Source organism: Pristiophorus japonicus, chromosome 7 (assembly GCF_044704955.1).
Source record: "Pristiophorus japonicus isolate sPriJap1 chromosome 7, sPriJap1.hap1, whole genome shotgun sequence".
Classification (NCBI taxonomy): domain Eukaryota; kingdom Metazoa; phylum Chordata; class Chondrichthyes; family Pristiophoridae; genus Pristiophorus; species Pristiophorus japonicus.
In genome coordinates this window covers 196985116-197010449 of record NC_091983.1, presented here as the reverse complement: position 1 = coordinate 197010449, position 25334 = coordinate 196985116, and the positions used below count along the sequence as shown (strand labels likewise).

The following is a 25334-nucleotide window of genomic DNA, read 5'->3' as shown; positions in this document are numbered from 1 at the left end:
CACAACCAGCAATCAAGCAGTGTTTCCGAATAGTGGAGAGACCAGCGAGTCTCAGACAACGCGGTTTGGTTGCAAGCCACGACACCCAGGGTACTGTGCGTGCATGAATTGCGCATACAATGACCAATCGGCCATTCCCGTAGACTCTCACTCAAAATGGGAGGGTTAGCAACCCTATTGTAATACCACACCATCTTATTTCATACCCAGAGTTTCCCTGTTCTTTCACCGACTGCTTAGAACTACAATGCTCTAATACAATACTCTTACTAATTCCTTCTAAGGAAGCTTGCAGGGGTGCCCAGACAGCTGCTGCTGTCCTAGCCATGGCACAGCAGCATAATCTTATTCATAGAGGATGGAACCTGTGTACGGTAGCATAGTGCTTATGTTACATAAGAACATAAGAAGTAGGAGCAGGAGTAGGCTATTCGGCCCTTTGAGTCTGCTCCGCCATTCAATAAGAATATGGCTGATCTTCGACCTCAACTCCAGTTTCCTGCCCAAACCCAGTATCTCTTGATTCCCCATGAGTCCAAAAATCTATATCTCAGCCTTGAATATACTCAACAACTGAATTACGGAATTAGTAATCCAGAGGCCTAGATTAATAATCCAGAGGCGTGAGTTCAGACCCCACCACGGTGGCTCTGGAATTTAATAAATCTGGAATGGTGACCTGAAACTACCGGATTGTCATAAAAACCCATCTGGTTCATTCATATCCTTTAGGTAGGGAAACCTGCCGTCCTTACCCGGTCTGGCCTATATGTGACTCCAGACCCACAGACTCTTAATTGCTCTCAGAAATGGCCTAGCAAGCCACTCAGTTGTAACAAACCGCTAGAAGAAACAATAAGAAGAATAAAACCAAACGGACTGCCTGGCATTGACCCCGGCATCGGCTTTGAACAGGACAAAGGCACAGCCAGCCCAGTTGACCCTGCAAAATCCTCCTCACTAACATTTGGGGACTTGTGCCAAAATTGGGAGCTTTTCCACAGACTAGTGATGCAACAGCCTGACATAGTCATATCTTTCAGTCAATGTTTCAGACTCCTCCATCACCATCCTTGGGTATGTCCTGTCCTACCAGCAGGATAGACCCACCAGAGGCAGCAGCACAATGGTATACAGTCAAGAGGGAGTGACCCTGAGTGTACCTGTTGCAGGTGCATCTGTCCATGACAGTACTGGTAGCAGTGACCACCGTATATTCCTGTGGGAAACGAAGTCCCATCTTCACATTAATGTTATGTGGCACTACCACCGTGCTAAATGGGATAGATTCAGAACAGATCTAGCAGCTCAAAACTGGGCATCCATGAGGTGCTGTGGGCTATCAGCAGCAGCAGAATTGTATTTGACCACAATCTCATAGCCCGGCATATCTCTCACTCTACCATTACCATCAAGCCAGGTGACCAATCCTGGTTCAATGAGGAGTGTAGAAGTGCATACCAGGAGCAACAACAGGCGTACCTCAAAATGAGGTGCCAACTTGGGGAAGCTGCAATACAGGACTATATGTATGCTAAAAAGCAGAAACAGCCTGTTATAGACAGAGCTAAACGATCACACAATCAACAGATCAGATCAAAGCTCTGCAATCCTGCCGCATCTAAACATGAATGGTGGTTGATAATTAAACAACTAACGGGAGGAGGAGGCTCCATGAGCAATTCCATCCTCAATGATGTCGGAGCCCAGCATGCATGTGTAAAAGAGAAGGCTGAAGCCTTTGCAACCATCTTCAGCCAGAAGTGCCAAGTGGATGATCCATCTCAGCCTCCTCCTGAGATCCCCACTATCACAGAAGCCAGTTTTCAGCAAATTAGAATAACTCCACATGATATCATGAAACAGCTGAGCGGACTGGGTACAGCAAAGGCTGCGACAATATCCCGGCTGTCGTGCTGAAGACTTGTGCTCCAGAATTAGCCGCGCCTCTAGCCAAGCTGTTCCAGTAAAGCTACAACACTGGCATCTACCCGACAATGTGGAAAACTGCCCAGGTATGTCCTGTCTGCAAAAGCGGGACAAATCCAAACCGGCCAATTACCACCCCATCAGAAAAGTGATGGAAGGCGTTGTCGACAGTGCTAACAAGCAGCACTTACTCACCAATAACCTGCTCACTGAGGCTCAGTTTGGGTTCCGCCAAGACCACTCGGATCTAGACTTTAATACTGCCATGGTCCAAACAAGGACAAAAGAGCGGAATTCCAGGGATGAGATGTGAGTGCATGCTCTTGACCTTAAGGCAGCATTTAACCAAGTGTGGCATCAAAGAGCCCTAATAAAATGGAAGTCAATGGGAATCAGGGGGAAACTCTCCACTGGCTGGAGTTATACCTAGCACAAAGTAAGATGGTTGTGGCTGTTGGAGGTCAATCATCTCAGCTCCAGGACTTCGCTGTTCCTTAGGGCAGTGTCCTAGGCCCAACTATCTTCAGCTACTTCATCAATGACCTTTCCTCCAACATAGGTTCAGAACTGGGGATGTTCGCTGATGATTGCACAGTGTTCAGTTCTAGTCACAACTCCTCAGATAATGATGCAGTCTATGCCCACATGCAGCAAGACCTAGACAATATTCAGACTTGGGATGATAAGTCTGCTTGATTGGCACCCCATGCACCACCTTAAACATTCACTCCCTCCTCTACAGACGCACCATGGCTGCAGTGTGTACCATCTACAAGGTGCACTGCAGCAACTCGCCAAGGCTTTTTCGACAGCACCTCTGAAATCCATGACCTCTAGGGCAAGAACAGCAGGCACATGGGAACACCATCACCTCTAAGTTCCCCTCCAAGTCACACTGACTTGGAAATATAGCGCTGTTCCTTCATCGTCACTGGGTCAAAATCCTGGAACTACCTCCCTAACAGCGTTATGGGAGTACCTTCACTGCACGGACTGCAGCGGTTCAAGAAGGCGACTCACCACCACCTTCTCAAGGACAATTAGGGATGGGTAATAAATGCTGCCCACATCCCAGGAACGAATACAAAAAATAAACATGAAGACCATTGACATCTAAATTACGCTTCTGGCAGGAAAATTAATAAAAAAATGACCACTGTTCAACAGAAGCTGGACTGATAAAAATCCAGCATCTGTAAAAGTAAAAGTCTTTCTGGCTCTCCCATGTGGCTTTTATTTTACCTGCCCCTTTACCATTATTGTGCCTTTAAGATCCAGGAGATGTCTGTATTTTCTTCTCTCTCTGGTCCTGCGTCCAATAGTGTGCCTCTATGTGGGCTCAGTGTGCAGCAGTTATATGTAAATTAGACCCCACAGGAAGTTTGGGTGCTAAGATTGTGCCCCTGGCGCATTGCACTTCTGTTGTACTTTGCCAAATTGCTCCCGGTCTGTGCCAGGTAAGGAATAATGGCCCTTATATATTTCGTTACATGAAAATGGGAGAGCAAAAATATTTTATGCTGGCAAAGTGGAAACCACAGACAGTAATTATGTGATAAATATAGTCATCTACCATACCTCAATGTTATACTGGCTGTAAAGGACATTCTGGATGATCTCTGCTTGCTCATAATTTGCATATCCATCTTTATGTAGACATTTTGGGAGTTGAACACATGCCATCGAGCCAAACATTTCTCGTGGGGCCAGCAGTCTAGTTTTCCAGCGATTTACTAGTAAATCCACTGAGCAAAGACAAAGAGATTACTTGAATATTTTACTGTTAAATGCAAATCAGTTCTATTTGTATGTATACAAAAAAGATAGAAATATAAACAAGTGCTTGTGCACAATAAACAAAGGGAAAAAATACTATAAACATACACTAGAAGAAAAATAATTGCAGATTCCTAATAATTATTTCCATCTTGAACCTTCCACTACAAAAGAAGGTAAGATTGAACTAAATCTGTGACTCTGGCTCAACGTCAGCTGTGGCTCAGTCGGTAGCACACTCGCCGCAGAGTCTTAAGATTGTGGGTTCTTGTCATAAATCTAGGCTGACACTAGGTAGTACTGAGGGAGTAGCTGCATAGCTGGAAGTGCCGTCTTTCGGATGAGACGTTAAACCGAGGGCCCGCCTGCTTCAAGTGGACCTAAAAGATCCATGGCACTATTTCGAAGACGAGCAGGGGAGTTTCCCCAGTGTCCTGGCCATTATTTATCTCTCAATCAACATAAGAAAGACAGGTTATCTGGTCATTATCACATTGTTGTAAGTGGGAGCTTGCTGTGCGCAAATTGGCTGCCGCGTTTCCCACATTACAACAGTGACTACACTCCAAAAAGTATTTAATTGGCTGTAAGGCGCTTTGAGACATCTGGTGGTCGTGAAAGGCGCTATATTGTAAATATGGAGTTTGATTTTACACAGTCTGAACATCTGAGCTACAGGTTTTAATTAGGCCCCGCAGGAAGTTTGGGCGCCATTGTACTAAAATTATTCCTGGACAGTGCCGGGGAGGGAATAATATATGTTTTGTTACATGAAAGTGGGAGAGCAAAAACATTTTATTCTGGCAATGTGGAAAAGACAAACAGAAATTACGTGACAAATTATCATTTACTATACCTCAATGATATAGTGGCTCAATTTATTCACATCTTTAGTAGATGGTTCAGTACTTCTGTATCAATAATTCAGTGACTGTCAGAATCTCAAGCAGTTGAAACAGCAATGGGCCAACTGCTTAACAAGGTTACTTACTAAGTGACATAGCCATTTTTACTCATGCAAATGCACAACTTTCACCAGTGATGCAGGTCATCAAATTCCCACCATGATTAACCCCATTTTGTAACACAATGACTTGCTACCCAGTTTCCAGTCATAGATGGGTTTCTGAAAAAAAGTGGTGGTGGTTAAGTATATATGCATCGTTTATGACTAACTCTTACCAAATGTCAACATGTGATAACAAGTCCAAATAATGCAAGAGCATGTGGGCTTGCAATTCATCTGGTTACAAAAACAGAAGGAATATTTACAGCAGTGCAGATAGTGACTGCTCCTGGCTCAAGGACAAAAAGCAGCATTACCGAATTTGAATTCATCTGCCATCTGCTCCCAGCAAGAAGTTACAATTCTAGAAAGATGGCATGCAAGGCCTTGTCAAGCTGTGCCAAACCCATCAGTTTTCTTTTCTTCAGGGTAAAGCTACAGATTAGCAACACAACAGAACTTTCTTATTTGAAATGTTTCAGAATTTAAAACATTGTTTCGGATACTGACAAAGCAATGGCACAATTCTCTGATATGCTACAGACTCAAGCTCATACTTGGAGCTCCCTACATGGTGATTTCTGATTTCAGTCATACTGCTGGGGACACTACCTGAATACTGGCTACCTAAGGCACTTCTTGTGTACAACCTTCTCATGACAGGGACAAAAGTGGCCAAGGCAGCTATTTTGAGCGTATCACCTTTGCAGTCAGCTACTGTTGAAATGTGTCTCTAGGGTATGACATGCATCAGGATTGAAGAGCTTAGAAATGACAGAGGACGGTCAGAAGCCATTTGAGTCAAGACAAACCACTATTATGTGCTAGCATGGCATGTTCTTTGTTTTTAATTATTACGTGAAATAAAGCACCTTAACAAATTATATTCCACTTTCTCATCAAATGTTTGTTTGGTCCACCTTTAGAGAGATTGTTGCAAAATAAATTTATACTAGGTCAGGCCACAAGAGGTACTATTGTTTTTTTAATGAATTCTTGGAACATGGGTGTCACTAGCAAGGCCAGCATTTATTGTCCATCCCGAGCTGCTCTTGAAAAGGTGGACTGCTGCAATCCATGTAGTGAAGGTACTTCCACAATGCTGTTAGGTAAATTCAATCATTTAGATCCAACTATGATGAAGGAATAGCGATATATGTCCAAAAAAGGATGGTGTGTATGACTTGGAGGAGAATTAAGAGATGACAATGTTTCCATATACCTGCTGTCCTTGTCCTTATAGGTGGTAGAAATCGCGGGTTTGGAAGGTGCTGTCAAAGTAGCCTTGGGGAGTTGCTGCAATCCATCCTGTAGATAGTACTCACTGCAGCCACTGTGCGCTTGTGATGGAGGGAGTGGATGTTTAAGGTGGTGGATGGGCTGTCTATCAATCGGACTGCTTTGTCCTGGATGGTATTGAGGTTCTTGGGTGTTGTTGCAGCTCCACCCATCTAGGCAAGTGGAGAGTATTCCATCACACTTCTGACTTATGTCTTGTAGGTGGTAGAAAAGCTTTGGGGAGCAAGAGATAAACCACCTGCCGCTGAAACATGGAAAATTCTTACAGGGCATGACATGGTAGATGCAGGGAGGATGTTTCCCTGGCTGGGGAGTCTAGAACCAGGGGTCACAGTATCAGAATAAGTGGTCGGCCATTTAGGACTGAGATGAGGAGTAATATCTTCACTCAGAGGGTGGTGAATCTTTGGAATTCTCGACCCCAGAGGGCTGTGGGAACTCAGTCGTTGAGTATATTCATGTTGTGTATGCAATAATTCAATAGACTGAATACTGTAAACTCCAAACAGATACAAACCTGGCTCAGTGACCTCCGACAGTGGCACCACTTGGTGGCTAGTAAACCCAAGCATACATACATGACAATATCGCCCTTTAAGATATTGGTAACGGTCTTTTTACAAATTGAGACAGTCTGGGGCTTTCAGCTCCCGAGTTGATCGTCTCAGTTCAACTCCAGCCTTGGGCGAGCGTTCTGAGTCTGTTATGACTGGGGGCTGGGTAGCCGATCTGATGGGAGTGGCAATGACCACGTCAGGGATTGAAAGTCCAGATTCATTGACCATGTCAGTGATTGAAAGTCCAGATTCATTTGATGACTGAGAGTAGGTTGGTTGGTCACTGATTGTGTCTTCCTCAGACTGTTCCGGTTCATCCGTGTGCTGCAGCTTTATCTGATCGACATGTTTTCTGCATGTCTGCTCATTTTTGAGCTTAACAATAAACACTCTGTTACCCTCCTTGGCCGTAACAGTACCAGCGATCCATTTGGGACCTTGACCATAATTCAGTACATACACAGGATTATTGATAGAAATGTCGCGTGACACAGTAGCGCGATCATGATACCCTTGCTGATTTTGACATCTGTATTCGACACGATTATTCAAGTCAGGGTGGACAAGAGAGAGCCTGGTCTCTCTTCATCAATAGTTCAGCAGGGGAGACCCCGGTAAGCATATGGGATCTTGTCCTGTAACTAAGTAATATGCATGACAAGCGGGTTTGCAGTGAACCTTGAGTTACACGTTTAATACTCTGCTTGTCTGTTAGATGCGGGTTTGAATGGTGCTGACCTCACATGTTTGATACCATTGAATTTCATGAACTCTTGAAACTCCATACTGGTGAAGCAAGATCTGTTGTCGCTTACAATGATGTCAGGCAGACCATGCGTAGCAAACATGACACGAAGGCTCTCAATGGTAGCTGTGGATGTGCTGGATGACATGATTGTACACGCTATCCACTTGAAATAAGCATCCACCACAACTAAGAACATCTTTCCCAGATAGGGACCTGCAAAGTCGATGTGGATCCTGGACCATAGATGGCCACGATCACAGACTCAGCGGCGATTCCGCTGGTGCTTTACTAAGCAGCAGGCAAGTGTTGCACTGATGCACACATGATTCCAGATCAGAGTCAATTCCAGGCCACCATACGGCTAAAGGGATCAAGGGGTATGGAGAGAAAGCAGGCATGGGGTACTGAAGTTGCATGATCAGCCATGATCATATTGAACGGTGGTGCAAGCTCGAAGGACCGAATGGCCTACTCCTGCACCTATTTTCTATGTTTCTATACATGAGACCTGGCAATGGCTTTCATCATGACAATACTGGGATGCGTGCTATGTAGATCATGCACAAATTTCTCTCTGCCTTTCTTGGGCATAACAACACAATTACCCCATAGTATACAATCTGATTGAATGGATAGTTCGTCTTTGCGATGGATGTAAGGTTTGGTCTCCTCACACATTTACTTGGGTATGGCAGACCAATCACCACTAAGGATACAAAGTTTCACAACCGATAATATTGGGACCTGGCTGATCCAGGTCTTAACCTGTTGGGCTGTGACAAGGGTTCCTTCACTTTCAAAAGCATCCTGGACTAACAGTAGGCCTGCCGGTTGTGGCGTTTCCACCGGCAGACGGCTCAATGCATCGGCATAATTCTCAGTGCCAGGTCTATGGCGAATGACATAATCATAGGTAGATAATATCAGCGCCCACCTCTGGATGTGGGACATAGAAACATAGAAAATAGGTGCAGGAGTAGGCCATTCGGCCCTTCGAGCCTGCACCGCCATTCAATGAGTTCATGGCTGAACATGCAACTTCAGTAGCCCATTCCTGCTTTCTCTCCATACCCCTTGATCCCATTCGTAGTAAGGACTAAATCTAACTCCTTTTTGAATATATTTTGTGAACTGGCCTCAACAACTTCCTGTGGTAGAGAATTCCACAGGTTCACCACTCTCTGGGTGAAGAAGTTTCTCCTCATCTCGGTCCTAAATGGCTTACCCCTTATCCTTAGACTGTGACCCCTGGTTCTGGACTTCACCAACATTGGGAACATTCTTCCTGCATCTAACCTGTCTAAACCCGGTCAGAATTTTAAACGTTTCTATGAGATCCCCTCTCATTCTTCTGAACTCCAGTGAATACAAGTCCAGTTGATCCAGTCTTTCTTGGTATGTCAGTCCTGCCACCCCGGGAATCATGCTGGTGAACCTTCGCTGCACTCCCTCAATAGCAAGAATTGTCCTTCCTCAAGTTAGGAGACCAAAACTGTACACAATACTCCAGGTGTGGCCTCACCAAGGCCCTGTACAACTGTAGTAACAACTCCCTGCCCCTGTACTCAAATCCCCTTGCTATGAAGGCCAACATGCCATTTGCTTTCTTAACCGCCTGCTGTACCTGCATGCCAACCTTTAATGACTGATGTACCATGACACCCAGGTCTCGTTGCACTTCCCCTTTTCCTAATCTGTCACCATTCAGATAATAGTCTGTCTCTCTGTTTTTACCACCAAAGTGGATAACCTCACATTTATCCACATCATACTTCATCTGCCATGCATTTGCCCACTCACCTAACCTATCCAATTCACTCTGCAGCCTCATAGCATCCTCCTCGCAGCTCACATTGCCACCCAACTTAGTGTTATCCGCAAATTTGGAGATACTACATTTAATCCCCTCGTCTAAATCATTAATGTACAATGTAAACAGCTGGGACCCCAGCACAGAACCTTGCGGTACCCCACTAGTCACTGCCTGCCATTCTGAAAAGTACCCATTTACTCCTACTCTTTGCTTCCTGTCTGACAACCAGTTCTCAATCCATGTCAGCACACTACCCCCAATCCCATGTGCTTTAACTTTGCACATTAATCTCTTGTGTGGGACCTTGTCGAAGGCCTTCTGAAAGTCCAAATACACTAATATCAACTGGTTCTCCCTTGTCCACTCTACTGGAAACATCCTCAAAAAATTCCAGAAGATTTGTCAAGCATGATTTCCCTTTCACAAATCCATGCTGACTTGGACCTATCATGTCACCTCTTTCCAAATGCGCTGCTATGACATCCTTAATAATTGATTCCATCATTTTACCCACTACCGATGTCAGGCTGACCGGTCTATAATTCCCTGTTTTCTCTCTCCCTCCTTTTTTAAAAAGTGGGGTTACATTGGCTACCCTCCACTCCATAGGAACTGATCCAGAGTCTATGGAATATTGGAAAATCACTGTCAATGCATCTGCTATTTCCAAGGCCACCTCCTTAAGTACTCTGGGATGCAGTCCATCAGGCCCTGGGGATTTATCGGCCTTCAATCCCATCAATTTCCCCAACACAATTTCCCGACTAATAAGGATTTCCCTCAGTTCCTCCTTCTTATTTGACCCTCTGACCCCTTTTATATCCGGAAGGTTGTTTGTGTCCTCCTTAGTGAATACTGAACCAAAGTACTTGTTCAATTGGTCTGCTATTTCTTTGTTCCCCGTTATGACTTCCCCTGATTCTGACTGCAGGGGACCTACGTTTGTCTTTACTAACCTTTTTCTCTTTACATATCTATAGAAGCTTTTGCAGTCCGTCTTAATGTTCCCTGCAAGCTTCCTCTCGTACTCTATTTTCCCTGCCCTAATCAAACCCTCTGTCCTCCTCTGCCGAGTTCTAAATTTCTCCCAGTCCCCGGGTTCGCTGCTATTTCTGGCCAATTTGTATGCCACTTCCTTGGCTTTAATACTATCCCTGATTTCCCTTGATAGCCACGGTTGAGCCACCTTCCCTTTTTTATTTTTACACCAGACAGGGATGTACAATTGTTGTAGTTCATCCATGCGGTCTCTAAATGTCTGCCATTGCCCATCCACTGTCAACCCCTTAAGTATCATTCGCCAATCTATCCTAGCCAATTCACGCCTCATACCTTCAAAGTTACCCTTCTTTAAGTTCTGGACCATGGTCTCTGAATTAACTGTTTCATTCTCCATCCTAATGTAGAATTCCACCATATTATGGTCACTCTTCCCCAAGGGGCCTTGCACAACGAGATTGCTAATTAATCCTCTCTCATTACACAACACCCAGTCTAAGATGGCCTCCCCCCTAGTTGGTTCCTCAACATATTGGTCTAGAAAACCATCCCTTATGCACTCCAGGAAATCCTCCTCCACCGTATTGCTTCCAGTTTGGTTAGCCCAATCTATGCATTGGTATTGATACCTTTGTTTTCCGAAAACAATGAAATGACTGGCTTGTGATCTGTTTCCAGTTCAAACCGAAGACCAAACAGGTACTGATGCATCTTTTTAATCCCATACACACAGACTAGTGTTTCTTTCTCTACCATGCTGTCGGCTCTTTCCACCTTTGACAAACTTTTTGAAGCACATGCAACAGGTTGTAATTTGCCCGACTCATTAGCTTGTTGGAGCACGCAAGCAACTCCATATGACGAAGCATCACAGGCCAATACTAGGCATTTACACGGATCATAATGTACCAGCAGCTTGTTAGAGCAAAGCAGATTAATAGCTTTCTCAAAAGCTCTATCTTGAGACGCACTCCAAATCCAGTTGTCGCCTTTTTTTAGCAGCATGTGCAGTAGCTCAAATAAGGTGATCAATCTAGGTAAGAAATTACCAAGTAGTTGAGTAGACCAAGGAACGAACGCAGCTCAGTCACATTCTGAGGCTTGGGTGCATTTTTGATGGCCTCGGTTTTTGAGTCCGTAGGCCTAGTACCATCAGCAGCAATTTTCCTCCCCAGGAATTCGACTTCCGGTGCCATGAAGACGCACTTGGAGCATTTCAGTCTGAGTCCCACTTTGTCCAGATGATTTAGAACCTCTTCCAGGTTGTTCAGATGTTCGGCGGAGTCACGACCTGTGACCAGTATGTCACCTTGGAACACGATGGTTCTGGGGACGGATTTCAGTAGACTCTTCACGTTCCTCTGAAATATGGCTGCAGCCAAGCGATTTCCAAAAGGGCACCTGTTGTAAATAAACAGTCCTTTGAGTGTTGATGCATGTAAGTTTCTTCGAGGTGTGGACCAGCTCCTGTGTCATGTAGGCCGATGTCAGATCCGGTTTTGTGAACGACTTCCCTCGACTAGCGTTGCAAACAGGCCATCAGCCTTCAGTAATGGGTATTGATCCTGTTTCGAAACTCGGTTGATCGTAACCTTGTAGTCTCCACAAATCCTGACAGTGCCATCACTTTTCTACACGGGAACAATAGGGCTGGCCCATTCGTTAAATTCGACTGGTGATATGATCCCTTCACTCTGGAGTCTGTCCAGTTCGATTTCGACCTTCTCCCTCATCATGGACGGAACTGCCCGAGCTTTATGATGGACGGGTCTTGCATCCGAGTCCACGTGGATCTGCTCCCGTGAAATTGCCGATGCCTGGTTCAAACAGCTAGGGGAACTTGCTCAGCACTTGAGCACATGGAGTATCCTCCTCCTCCGACAACACTTTGATCTCGTTCCAGTTCCATTTGATTTTTTCTGACCAGTTCCTGCCTAACAGTATTGGACCATTGCCTGGAACAATCCATAACGGTAAATCGTGAACCGCACCATCATACGACACCTTGATTACTGCACTGCCAATCACCATTGAGTTCTTTAGTGTACATACGTAATTTGCCATTGATTTCACTCAGAGTTGTTAACCTGTGGAATTCCCTACCGCAGAGAGTTGTTGATGCCAGTTCATTAGATATATTCAAGGGGGAGTTAGATAAGGCCCTTATGGCTAAAGGGATCAAGGGTATGGAGAGAAAGCAGGAAAGGGGTACTGAGGTGAATGATCAGCCATGATCTTACTGAATGGTGGTGCAGGCTCGAAGGGCCGAATGGCCTCCTCCTGCACCTATTTTCTATGTTTCTATGATTCAGCTTAGGCCTCACAGCCTTAGTATCCCCACAGCCTGTCGAATGTCCTCTGGCTCATTATTGATTGACTCGCACCCATGTCCAATTCCATCGATACCGGCACACCATTAAGTTTTACATTAATCATTATTGGTTGGCTTTTTGTTAGGAACAAATACAGTCCATACACTTCCTCCTCTGGTATCTCGGATTGCATATCCGGATCCATGCTAGACTGGTCATCATCCTCCACGTGGTGTATCGCAGCATGCTTGCTCCGTTGTGGACACATGCGCTGGAGATGCCCCACTCTCGAACAGCCTTTACAAATATACTGTTTAAACCGACACTGATGATGCCAATGATTTCCCCCTCAATGCTAACACGGTGAAATCGGATTCATTCCTGTTGGCGGACTTTGAGCAGCCACAGGTTTCCCGTACGCAGCTCTGCCAAACGACTATACTATCTTGTTTACAGTACTTGCCGAGTTCCGATTTTTCAATGATATCTGCTTTAAGCTTTTGTCCGTCGTCATGCATGATTGGGCAATCGTGACGGCCTTGCTCAAATCCAGCGTCTCCGCTGCCAGTAGCTTACACAGGATCACCTCGTGGTTGATGCCGATTACAAAGAAGTCCCGCAGCATTTTTGCCAACAAGGTTTTGAACTTACACGGTCCAGCTAGACGTCTTAGGTTGGCAATCAATTCAGATACATCCTTGCCCTCAGAACAAACGTGCGTATAGAATTGATATTTTGAGATGATGATGCCTTCATTTGGTTTGAGATGGTCACGTACCAGAGCACACAATGTTTCATAGTCCTTGTCCGTTGGACTTAAGGGAGAGAGGAGATTCTTTAAGAGTCCATAGATTTTCGGACCGCAAACCGTGAGGAGGACCGCTCGGCACTGAACTGCATCTGCCTCTTTCTCCATTTTGTTGGCCACGAAGTACTGGTTCAAGCAGGCTACAAAGTCTGTCCCATCTTCTCCCTCCACAAATAGCTCCAGAATTCCAATTGTGCTCATTTTTGCATACAAAGGTTCTTGTTAACTCGTCGCCAAATGCTGTGTATGTAATAACTCAATAGACTGAATACTGTAAACTCCGAACAGATCCAAAACTGGCTCTACTTTATTAGGGCCCGAAGTGATTACATTAAAGATGGCTGGCCTTTTATACCTGGGCTGCACACGTGCGCACAGCCCAATGACCTCCGACAGTGGCGCCACCTGGTGGCTCGTAAACCCAAGCATACAGACATGACAATTCAAGACAGAGATCGATAGATTTTTGGATATTAAGGGAATCAAGGGATATGAGGATAGTGCAGGAAAGTGGAGTTGAGGTAGATCAACCATGATCTTATTGAATGGCGGAGCAGGCTCGAGGGGCCGAATGGCCTATTCCTATATTATTTCTTCTGTTCTTATGAATACACAGCCTCTGACTGTTCTGATATGGCTGGTCCAATTGAATTTCTAGTCTATTATGACCCCAGGATGTTGATGGTGGGGGATTTGGCAATGGTAATGCCACTGAATGACTTTTGGAGATGGTCATTGCCTGGCACTTGTGTGGTGCAAATATTACTTGCCACTTATCAGCTCAAGACAGGATGTTGTCAAGGTCTTGCTGCATGAGGGCATGGATAGTTCTTTATCCGAGGAATTGCAAATGGAAGTGTACACTGCAATCATCAGCGAACAGACCCACTTCTGACTTTATGATGGAGGGAAGGTTATTGATGATGAAGTATCTGGACCGTGCTAGGTTGTAAGTCAGGTAATGATATAAGCAGATTTATGGTAGTGCAGTTATTCCCACAAAAATTAAATGGTCAGACCACTTACAGAAGTGACTGATGTCACGGTTTTTATGGCAACACCAGGGCATATTGAAATCACAAAAATGAAGATATACTGCACCCAACACCACTGGGGAGTATTTTACAAAAAACACAGAACAAATAATTTTTGTTAGGGAGTTGCGCTAGTATCCACTCTAACTCAACTGGCCCTGCTTCCCTCCAGATAAACTGGAGAGATATGATACTGAGGCTACCACTTCTCTCTGTTGGGTTCCCATGCACTGGTCGGTAGGTGGCAAACACAATTGCATATACACCAAAATGGTTGTTTCTTTCTGTAATTTTCTCTTTCTGTAACTGCAGTCTTACCTCACATCGTAGTTTTGTTTCTCTCTCTTTTCTCCTCTATTGGTAATTCTTTCTCTTTCCTTTTGCTGTCCATCATCCTTTTTCTCTCTTTTTGTTATCTTCTATTCTCTATCTTTGTCTCCATTTTTCTCTTTGATAGCTTTCTCTTCTTCCCTCCCCTGTGCCTTGCTGCCCATTAGTCGGCAAGCATGCTACTCCCAAGAACCAGCAAGATAGAGAAAAAAATTATCATAAAAATTATCGGTCTATAAAATATCATATCAAGAGAAATGGCCAATTATTAAAAACATTCAAAATGGAAAGGTGATATATGAGAGCTTAACAATCCAAAAACGTCATGATTTTTTATCATACTCTTTGAATGATCATCACACTTTTTTGTGCTCTAGAGGCTGATAATATGCAGTTTCATACGGTTGTATTTCTCATGGTAAAATGAGTAACCTCTGGTTGACTCCCTGAAGGACTAAAGAATGCCTAGAAACAGTCAGCCTAATGTTGCAATGATATCAATATCTCACAAGGCAGTTACAACTGAGCTTTTTCTCCTGCAGTCCTTTAGTAACTTACAAAATACCTCCCACTATTAATTTCTTTCCTGATGCAGCATAAATTGTCAAGTATGCATCTTAAAAGAAAAAAGCTTGCATTTATAAACTGCCTTTCACGGCTTCAGAACATTGTAAAACGCTTCACAGCTAATTAAGTAGTTTTGAAGTGTAGTCATTGAACACAGCAGCCAATTTGTGCAGGGCAGTGTCACGGACAGTAAGGATACAAATAACCAGAGGATCTGTTTAAGTAGTATATATTAAGGGATAAACTTTGGCCAGGAGAACACTCTTGCTCTTCTTCAAATACTTGTGTGGGATGATCCACGCCCAACTGAAAGACGGCACTTCCAACAATACAGTACTCCCTCAGTATTGCATTGAAATGTGCTCAAATTTCTGTAGTGGGGCTCATTATCATTAGCAATGAACTGTTGGATCTTCAGTCTAGAATTTATTGAGATGACCTGCAGCTTTTCCTCTGATTAAATTGCAAACTATTTCAGTAACAGAACATGCTGGTTTATTCCTGGAACCTAAGGTTTTTATATATTGCCACCAAATTCTGGAGGTCCACCACTGGCACAAATGCAGCAGAATGAAACCCCGTCGACCACAACCCCAAGCCAGAGAGTCCGTCCCAAATTTGCATGGCCAGGGAGCGTGCATTATCAACGTCCACCTCAATCTGCCACCTGGATTGTTTGAATGCTATACCGTTCTGGTGGCAGAGAGGAGGTCGCTGAGGCCCTGAAGAAAATTCTTCTATTCAGATCTTCTGCTCCCAATGGAGCAAGCGGCCCCCTTTGGGAAGGTAAGTGATCCCTTCTGGCATTAATTGCCCTTCCCTAGTAAAGGTCTGGTGACTCCTAAGGTCCTTTACAAGACTGACATCTGCTATCACTTGATCGTGTAATAGGTGGAATTCCCAGGATAACCTAGGAACTCTCCCTGATGCGCCATTTTGGCAAGTAGAAACTCCACCGACAGCTTACTTGGAATTTAAAAGGACCAGTGCTAAAGAAATGGAATCGCGGTGTAACTGGGTTCTGTCCTACATTCCTAGCCACCTCCACCCCTGGAATGGAAATGAGACTTTCTCCCCTATCCAGCCGCAGGAATGACTGCCAACTCCCTCAACCCTTAGGACTGCAGAACGTTGCTGGAAAAAGTTCAACAACTTCACCGGGCCTGGCAATGGGAACTCTCTCTTTTTCTTCCTTTCTCATCATGGGAATCAGCACACTCTTCAATCTCTTAAGGCAACACTTCCACTATGATTAAGGGCAGCTCTAACTCTGAATTTTTCACTTTGGTTACTTCCTTAATACCAAAACAAGCATGCGCAACCTGAAAAAACCCTTTTCTCCAATTTAACAACCTCAAACACCACAGGGCCGAAAATGCCACTTTCAATAAGAGCCATGGCTGCCTGAAAGCAGTGGCCAAGGGTCGGTAAGCACTCACTGCTCGGTCGGCACAGAGGGGCCACCATTTTAAAAATTACCCTCATGGATTTTCCCGGTGGAGAACGTCTCCACTCCACAAGTATTGCCACCCCGTCGACCACTTACCGACCGGCGGTGCCCCGTTTTCACCCCGCGTGAGAAATAGCCCCGCGGGAAATAGCCCCAACAAAGAAAGAGAGTTATACACTTGCTGGTATAAAAACTTACAACCTTACAACATTTATTCCTAGGCTAAAAGATAAAGGCCCTGAAATTCCATGTTGGTTCTCCCAGTGTCCTGTCATAACTCTGGAGACAGGAACAACTTCCAAGGAAACAATGTAAGCAATCATTCTCGGGGTCAAAATGTCCATTTATTGAGGACTGTAAACATAGAAATATAGAAATTTACAGCGCAGAAGGTGGCCATTCCGGCCCATCGTGTCCGTGCCGGCCGACAAAGAGCCACACAGCCCTTGGCCAGCAGCCCTAAAGGTTACATATAAACCTATGAAAAATGACGGAAAGGCAAAGAGCACCCAGCCCAACCCATCCACCTCACCACAACTGTGACACCCCTTATATTAAAACATTCTACACTCCACCCCAACGGGAGCCATGTGATCTCCTGGGAGAGGCAAAAAACAGATAAAAACCCAGGCCAATTTAGGGAAAAAAAATCTGGGAAAATTCCTCTCCGACTCATCCAGGCGATCGAAACTAGTCCAGGAGATTACCCTGGCCGTATTCTATTCCCTGCAGTACTTACCATTATATCTGCTCCATCCAAATAAAGTAATCCAATCTAATCCCAATTACCAGTTCTAGGTCTGTAACCCTGCAGGTTGCTGCACTTTAAGTGCCCATCCAACCATCAAGTAGTGAGGGTTTCTGCATCCACCACTCTTCCAGGCAGCGAGTTCCAGATTCCCACAACCCTTTGTGTAAAGAAGCCCCCCTCAAATCCCCTCTAAACCTTCCACCAACCACCTTATAACTATGCCCCTTTGTAATAGACCCCTCCACCAATGGAAATAGACCCTTATTATCCACTATGTCCAGGCCCCTCAATATTTTGTACACCTCAATGAGGTCTCCTCTCAACCCCCTCTGTTCCAATGAGAACAAACCCAGCCTATCTAATCTGTCCTCATAACTAAGATTCTCCGTTCCAGGCAGCATCCTAGTCAACCTCCTCTGCACCCTCTAGTGCAATCACGTCCTTCCTATAATACGGCGACCAGAACTGCATGCAAAGTATTATACAATTTAATCCCTGCTCTTATATTCTATGCCTTAACAATAAAGGCAAGCATTCCGTATGCCTTCTTATCCACCTGACCTGCTACATTCAGGGATCTGTGGACAAGCACTCCAAGGTCATAGAAACATAGAAAATAGAACATAAGAATTAGGAACAGGAGTAGGCCATCTAGCCCCTCGAGCCTGCTCCACCATTCAATAAGATCATGGCTGATCTGGCCGTGGACTCAGCTCCACTTACCCGCCCTCTCCCCGTAACCCTTAATTCCCTTATTGGTTAAAAATCTATCTATCTGTGACTTGAATACATTCAATGAGCTAGGAGTGGGAGTAGGCCATTCGGCCCTTCAAGCCTGCATCACCATTCAATAAGATCATAGCTGATCATTCATCTCAGTAACCCTTTCCTGCTTTCTCTCCATACCCCTTGATTCCTTTAGCCATAAGGGCCATATCTAACTCCCTCTTGAATATAACTAACAAACTGGCCTCAACTATTTTCTGTGGTAGAGTATTCCACAGGTTCACCACTCTCTGGGTGAAGAAGTTTCTCCTCATCTCGGTCCTAAATGACTTACCCCTTATCCTTAAGTCCCTTTGTTCAATTACACTATTAAGTGGCCTACTGCTTAATGTGTTATACCCTTTCCTTATTAGCCCTCCCAAAGTGCATCACCTCACACTTCCCTGAATTAAATTCCATTTGCCACTGCTCTGCCCACCTGACCAGTAGATTGATATTCTCCTGCAGCCCATGACTTTCCTCTTCATTATTAACCACACAGCCAATTTTAGTATCGTCTGCAAACTTCTTAATCATATTCCCGATATTCAAAACTAAATCGTTGATACAAATCACAAAAAGCAAGGGTCCCAGTACTGAGCCCTTCCAGTCACAAAAACATCCATCAATCATTATCCTTTGCTTCCTCCCTCCAATCCAATTTTGGATCCAACTTGACATTTTGCCCTGTTTTCCATGGGCTTTAATCTTCATGACCAGTCTACCATGTGGGACCTTATCAAAAGCTTTGCTAAAGTCCATATATACTATGCACTACCCTCATCGACCCTCTTGGTTAACTCCTCAAAAAATGCAATCAGGTTAGTCAGACACGATCTTCCCTTAACAAATCCGTGCTGACTGTCCCTAATTAATCCTTGCCTTTCTAAATGCAGATTTATCCTGTCTTTCAGGACTTTTTGCAATAATTTTCCCACCACTGAGGTTAGGCTGACAGGCCTGTAATTACTCAGCCTATCCCTTTCTCCTTTCTTAAACAAGTGTACTACATTAGCAGTCCTCCAATCCTCCGGCACCATGCCTAGATCCAAAGAGGACTGGAAAATGATGGTCAAGGCCTCTGCTATTTCCTCTTTTACTTTGCTCAACAGCCTGGGATGCATTTCATCCGGGCCTGGGGACTTACCTACTTTCAAAGCTGCTAAACCCCTCAATACTTCCTCTCTCACTATATTTATTTCATCCAGAATATCACACTCTTCCTCAATAGCAGTATCTGCATTGCCCCTTTCCTTTGTGAAAACAGATGCAAAGTATTCATTAAGAACCCTCCAAACATCTTCCACCTCCACACAGAGATTACCCTCATGGTTTCTAATAGGCCCTACCCTTTCTTTAGTTACTCTCTTACTCTTAATATATTTAAAGAACATCTTAGGGTTTTCCTTATTTTTACTGGCCAAGAATTTCTCATGCTCTCTCTTAGCATTCCTAATATCCTTTTTAATTTTGCCTCTTAACTTTCTATATTCCTCTCAAGATTCTATAGTATTTAGCCGTTGATATATGACATAAGCGTCCCTTTTTTTCTTAATCCTCCCCTGTAAGTCCCTAGACATCCAGGGGGCTCTAGAATTATTTTTCCCAGCCTTTTTCTTTAAGGGCACACGTTTGGCCTGAGTCTTCCGGATCTCCTCCTTAAATGCCTCCCACTGTTCCAACACGGATTTACCCACAAGTAGCTGTTTCCAGTCCATCACAGCCAAATCACTCCTTAACTTAGCAAAATTAGCTTTTCCCCAATTCGGAACTTTTATTCCAGGCCTATTCTTGTCCTTATCCATAACCAATTTGAATCTGACTGAATTATGGTCACTGGCACCCAAGTGCTCGCCCACTAATACCCCTGCAACCTGCCCAGCTTCATTCCCCAAAACTAAATCCAAGACTGCCCCCTCTCGTGTTGGGCTTGCTACATGCTGACTAAAAATGTTCTCTTGAATGCATTTCAAGAATCCGCCCCCTCTATACCCTTCACACTAAATTTGTCCCAATCAATATTTGAATAGTTAAAATCCGTAACTATTACTATCCTTTGGTTTTTGAACTTCACAACAATTTGCCTACATATTTGCTCCTCTATCTCCCTTCCACTGTTTGGGGGTCTATAATACATGCCCAGCGGTGTGATTGCCCCTTTTTTATTTTTCAATTCGACCCATATGGTCTCATTTGATGATCCCTCTAACATATCATCCCTCCTCACCGCTGTAATATTTTCTTTAATCAGTACCGCAACTCCACCACCCCCCCCCCATCCCTTTTTACCCCCCTCTCTATCTTGTCTAAAAATCCTGTAGCCAGGAATATTGATCTGCCAAACTTGCCCCTCTTTCAGCCATGTTTCTGTAATGGCTATAATGTCATACTCCCAAGTGTCTACCTGTGCTCTTAGCTCATCCACCTTATTCGCTGTACTCCTTGCATTAAAATATATACCATTCAGCACAGGAAGACCTCCTTGCTTACTACATACTAAACTCTGTTTCCTCTGTCTTGCAGATTCGCTTTCTAGATTCTTGCTATCCAATTTCAGCTTTATTTCCTTCCCTTTTGAATTCGTTCAAAGGTTCCCATCACCCCCCCCCCCCTTCCGCCAAGCTAGTTTAGACTCTCCCCAACAGCACTTGCAAAACTCCCTGTAGGGTATTGGTCTCGGCGCTGTTGAGGTGCAATCCATCCGGTTTGTACAGGTCCCATCTCCCCCAGAAGCCGTCCCAATGCCTCAAGAAGTTAAAGCCCTCCCTCCTACACCAACTTTCCAGCCACGTGTTCATCCTTTCTATCCTTCTATTCTTATACTCATTAGCACATGGCAGCGGTAGTAACCCGGAGATTACTACCTTTGAGGTCCTACCCTTTAATTTTCTTCCTAGCTCCCTGAATTCTTCCTGTAGAACCTCATCCCTTATTTTACCTATGTCGTTGGTCCCGATATGGACCACGATCTCCATGAAACATGCTTGGAACTTTATTGAGGCAAAGATTTCCTCATCAGCTCAGAGAACTGCTGAAAGTTGTCAATTTGAGGGTAAATACTGGAGTGGTTCTGTTACTGGACTTGTAATCCAGAGATTATGAATTCAAATCCTGCCATGGCAGTTTGTGAATTTGAATTCAATTTTTAAAATATAGAAATAAAAAGCTGGCATCAGTAAAAATAACAATGAAGCTGTCAGATTGTCGCAAAATCCAACTGGTTCACTAATGCACTTTAGTGAAGGAAACCTACCATTCTGATCTGGTCTGGCCTATATGTGCCCCCAGTCCTATGGCAATGTGGTTGACTCTTAACCGCCCTCTGAAGTGGCCTAGCAAGCCACTCAGTCATATCAGTCCGCTACAAAGAATAACAAGAATAAAACAAATCACTCAGCTGTGACCTTGGCATTGAATCAGGATTTGACAAAGGGTATACCCAGGTTAGTTGATCCTGCAAAGTCCTTCTCACTAATATCTGGGGGAGATACATCCCACAGACGAGCCAAGCAACAGGCAGGCATAGTCATACTCACAGAATCATACCCATCAGACAACATTGCATACTCCTCCATTTCCCAGGCCTCACACTGCCAATGTCAAGATGGTTTGCTGTCCACCTTATCCTACGCCCACACAATCCTTCCCAGGAGGGGAGTGCCAGCAGCCCATATTATTCTTGGGGAGTCTGGAGCCAGGAAAACAATTTAAACTTACCTTTTTGGTGCCTTTTCTACTGTACCACCCGATGCATGGTGCACTTTCTGCCTAATTGTCTGTCAAAATTGCAATCGGGGTCCTACAAATGTAAGTGGACCCCAATTTGTAAATTAAAATAGCTTATTGTCTGAAACTGGTAAGTGCTTCGGACACGCAGAGAAAGCTCCCTTTTTGAAGATGGCAGTGGCTGGAGTGCTGGCATAAACTGGGCGGGCTACCCCCACCTCATTTATGCCAGGTTGCCCAAGTTAAAATGTACCCCAGGATTTTCAGTAGTGGTGTTCGTCCCCAGTTTAATTTTTCTGGCGCTGGTTATGCACAGTCTTTTCTTTTGCAGGGAGAGTATGCTAAAGGAATATGAATGGTGTGGCTATTCTATGAATACATGTATCCCATGATGATGAGAGCTGCAGGTGTATTATCCCTTTAAATCAAATGTCCTTCAAGACTAGCAGAAGCCCTTGTAGCAGGCAATGTGAGTTCAAAGAATGATTGTGTTTCACTGTTTACCCTTGCATAAATCACCTTCCCTGGTACCCAAGTTATGACACAGAAAGAACACGGGGCCCAATTTTGACCATGACTTGCATCAATTTTTTTGGAGTAAGTTGTTTTTTCTGGTGCAAGTTAAAAAATGCCATTTTCCCCCAAAATTTGCTCCAGAGTAAGTCAGTTAGGTACGATTTTTTTTTGTTCTGTTTTTTTTCAAAAGGGGCGTTCCCAGACCATTTGTTTTGGCCATCTAAAACTTACTCCAAATCGACTTAGGTTAGCGTATGTGGCCAGCTCTGAAAAACATTGCAGGCAGTTAAGAATTCGGCGCAGGTTAGTACATTTAAAGCACCAAGACTTACAAAGCACTAAACAAAGGCCAAAAAGTAATAAGCAATTAGTTAATAAATAAAAAATAGAAGGAAGCTGAGGACCTGCACCAAGACTTACAAAGCACTAAACAAACCATAAAAATAAGCAATCAATCCATAACAACTAAAAAAATAGAAGTCCTACCTTTATGCCAGAATCAAGTTTTTTTTTTAAAAAGTTCTCCCCCCCCCCCCATCAAAACACTCTCTCCCCTCTCCCCGCCCCCCTCCCCCACTTCCGCCATCAAAACACTCTTTCTTCACCCCCCCCCACCCAAAAACTCTCCTCCTCTCCCCTCCCCAATCAAAACTCTCAAGCACAACCATCAATAAATAAAAAATAAAACTGAATTCCTCCCTCAGCCCGGGAAGTCAGCGGGCCGGGCCGGCCGGTGCGGGAGGCCACTCGGCCAGGGATAGGGTGCGGCGAACATCGGGGCGTCCCTTCGGCCGGGGATAGGGGCTGCGAGTACCAGGTCCTGCTCACAGCCCACAAGACACGCAGCTGCTGGCAGTGCTTTCTGCGCTGGGTTATTGTTTCGCCCCCCACTTCACTATCTATGCCACGCTGGGACACCGGAGACTCGGCAGAGCGGGTAGGATGGGGACCACTTTTTTTCGGCGCTGTTTCCAGGGCACAAAGTCGCCGCATTTAAGGCAGGTGCTCCGAAAAAAGGGGTTGGGAAAATTGGGCCCATAAGGTGGTGCGTAAAGCCTCCATCATTGATACACGATGCGCATTAGGAACAGTGCCTTGGTTACGTTGGCACCCTTGTGAAGTCATTGAACCTCTTCCTTTACTGTGTGGTAGTTTTTGAGGCAATGGAGGTTGCATTGATTGTTTCAGCAACCTCCTTCCATATGATCTGAAGCGCCCTCTTATCTATCGAAGAATCTGGGATCACTTTCTGATGCTTGAGGCTGCAGCGTTCTCTGTCAGTATCTCCAGCTCTGGAAAAGGTAATGTACCCCTTTAATTAGCTGCAGCATTTTAAACACTCTATTTCACTCCATCTCAGCAGTGATAACCCAAAGAGATGTGGTATTATTGCTCATAACCCACTCCATATAACTGATTAAGAACACCAGATGAAGATGCAATGGATTAGCAAAGGAGTCATGTTGGTGGATGGAAGTTGTGTCCTGCTGTTAACCTGCCAATGGAAGTAGAATGCAGCTCCTAATCTCGCCTTTCTTGGCTCAGTGTCCAATTTCCATATGCTAATTTTGAAGCACCTTGGGATGTTAAAGGTACAACATGTCCTCATCTGAGCTCTCGTGTGAACGTAAAAGATCCCATTCCATGGCACGCATTTTGAAGAGAAGGGGTGTTTTCCCCGGTGTCCAGGCCAATAATTATCCCTCAACCAACACATAAAAGCAGATTATCTGGTCATTATCAAATTGTTATTCGTGGAACCTTGCTGTGAGCAAATTGGCTACTGTGTTTCATATATTACAACAGTGAATACGCTTCAAGAAAGCACTTAATTGGCTGTAAAGTGCTTTAGGATGTCCTGAGGTTGTGAAAGGCGCTTTACAAATGCAAGACTTTCTTTTTTATTTTAATAAATGGAATTTGCTATTGTTGCATGGAGGTGACGAGATCTAATTTTGGCTCACAATTAGTACAATGTGTCAAAATGCCCAATAGCCTGACTGACCATTATGCTGGTAGATTCTTCGGAAACAGCCCAATTACAACATATCATGGTTTATTTGGTATTGAATGAAAAAAGGCACATCAGAGTGATCATCAGCCAACAAGCCTAATTGGCTGCACCCAAGATGTCACTAACCATTTTTGTAGGCATTGTTGCACTTACTTAGCCATATTTCCTCACAGGATCCAGACCAGCAGAGCCAGATGCACAGAAGTACCATCTTCTGAAAGGATTCCTGCCAGGCACATGCACCACAGGGACTGGCACAAGAGACAGAGCTAGTCATTTGCAGCCTCAAGCCTGCACATGAGGCTCCCTTCACTTTTGCCTATCACATCTTAATCCCCTGCTCCTTCAGCCTTGGCAAAGGCTACAAATGAGTTGAGACATCTTTTGACTTTTTTTCTAGAATTACATAAATTCACATATAATTTACAGCACAGAAACAGACCATATGACTCAACTATTTATGCTCCACACGAGCCTCCTCCCACCCTACTTCATCTAACCCTGTCTGCATTTCCTTCTATTTCTTTCTCTCCCCTGTACTTATCTAGCTTCCCCTTAAAGGCATCAATGACCTTCCCCTTAACAGGATCTCTGCCTAGTTTATGACTATTTAACAACTATCCGTCCTCTTTCAATCTTAAATGTATAAATATTTTTTCTGATCTCTTCTAAATGTCATGTCTGCCCTATTAGTCTCCCTGGTGAATACTGAGGTAAATATTTCTGCCATTACCTGTGCATTTATCTTGTGCATCCTTTAGTGGCCCTATTCCTATCCTGATTTTTATTTTCTTACTTGTCTGTAGAATTCTGTATTAGTTCTTTTTATATTCCTTGATAATTTAATTTCATAATTCCTCTTTGCCTTCCTAATTGTTTTTTTCCCCTTCTTTCCTAACCTTTCCTACTGTCCTCCTCTCTTTTATTATCTAGG

General features: G+C 44.3%; 1 protein-coding gene across 6 annotated transcripts in view; it reads right to left on the bottom strand.

The window, feature by feature from the left end:
• The window catches only part of LOC139267405 (uncharacterized), a 200523-nt gene that overhangs the window by 60611 nt on the left and 114578 nt on the right, over window positions 1-25334 (bottom strand). For 3 of the 6 annotated variants that reach the window (XM_070885684.1, XM_070885682.1, XM_070885687.1), the window contains one exon: window positions 3508-3674. The exons of 1 other annotated variant lie outside the window; for it this stretch is intronic. In XM_070885684.1, the coding sequence (XP_070741785.1) occupies window positions 3508-3674 (167 nt within the window). Of the gene's footprint in view, window positions 1-3507; window positions 3675-14599; window positions 14791-24584; window positions 24797-25334 lie in introns of those variants that run through there. 2 more of the 6 variants (XR_011593893.1, XM_070885685.1) reach the window with 2 other exon arrangements.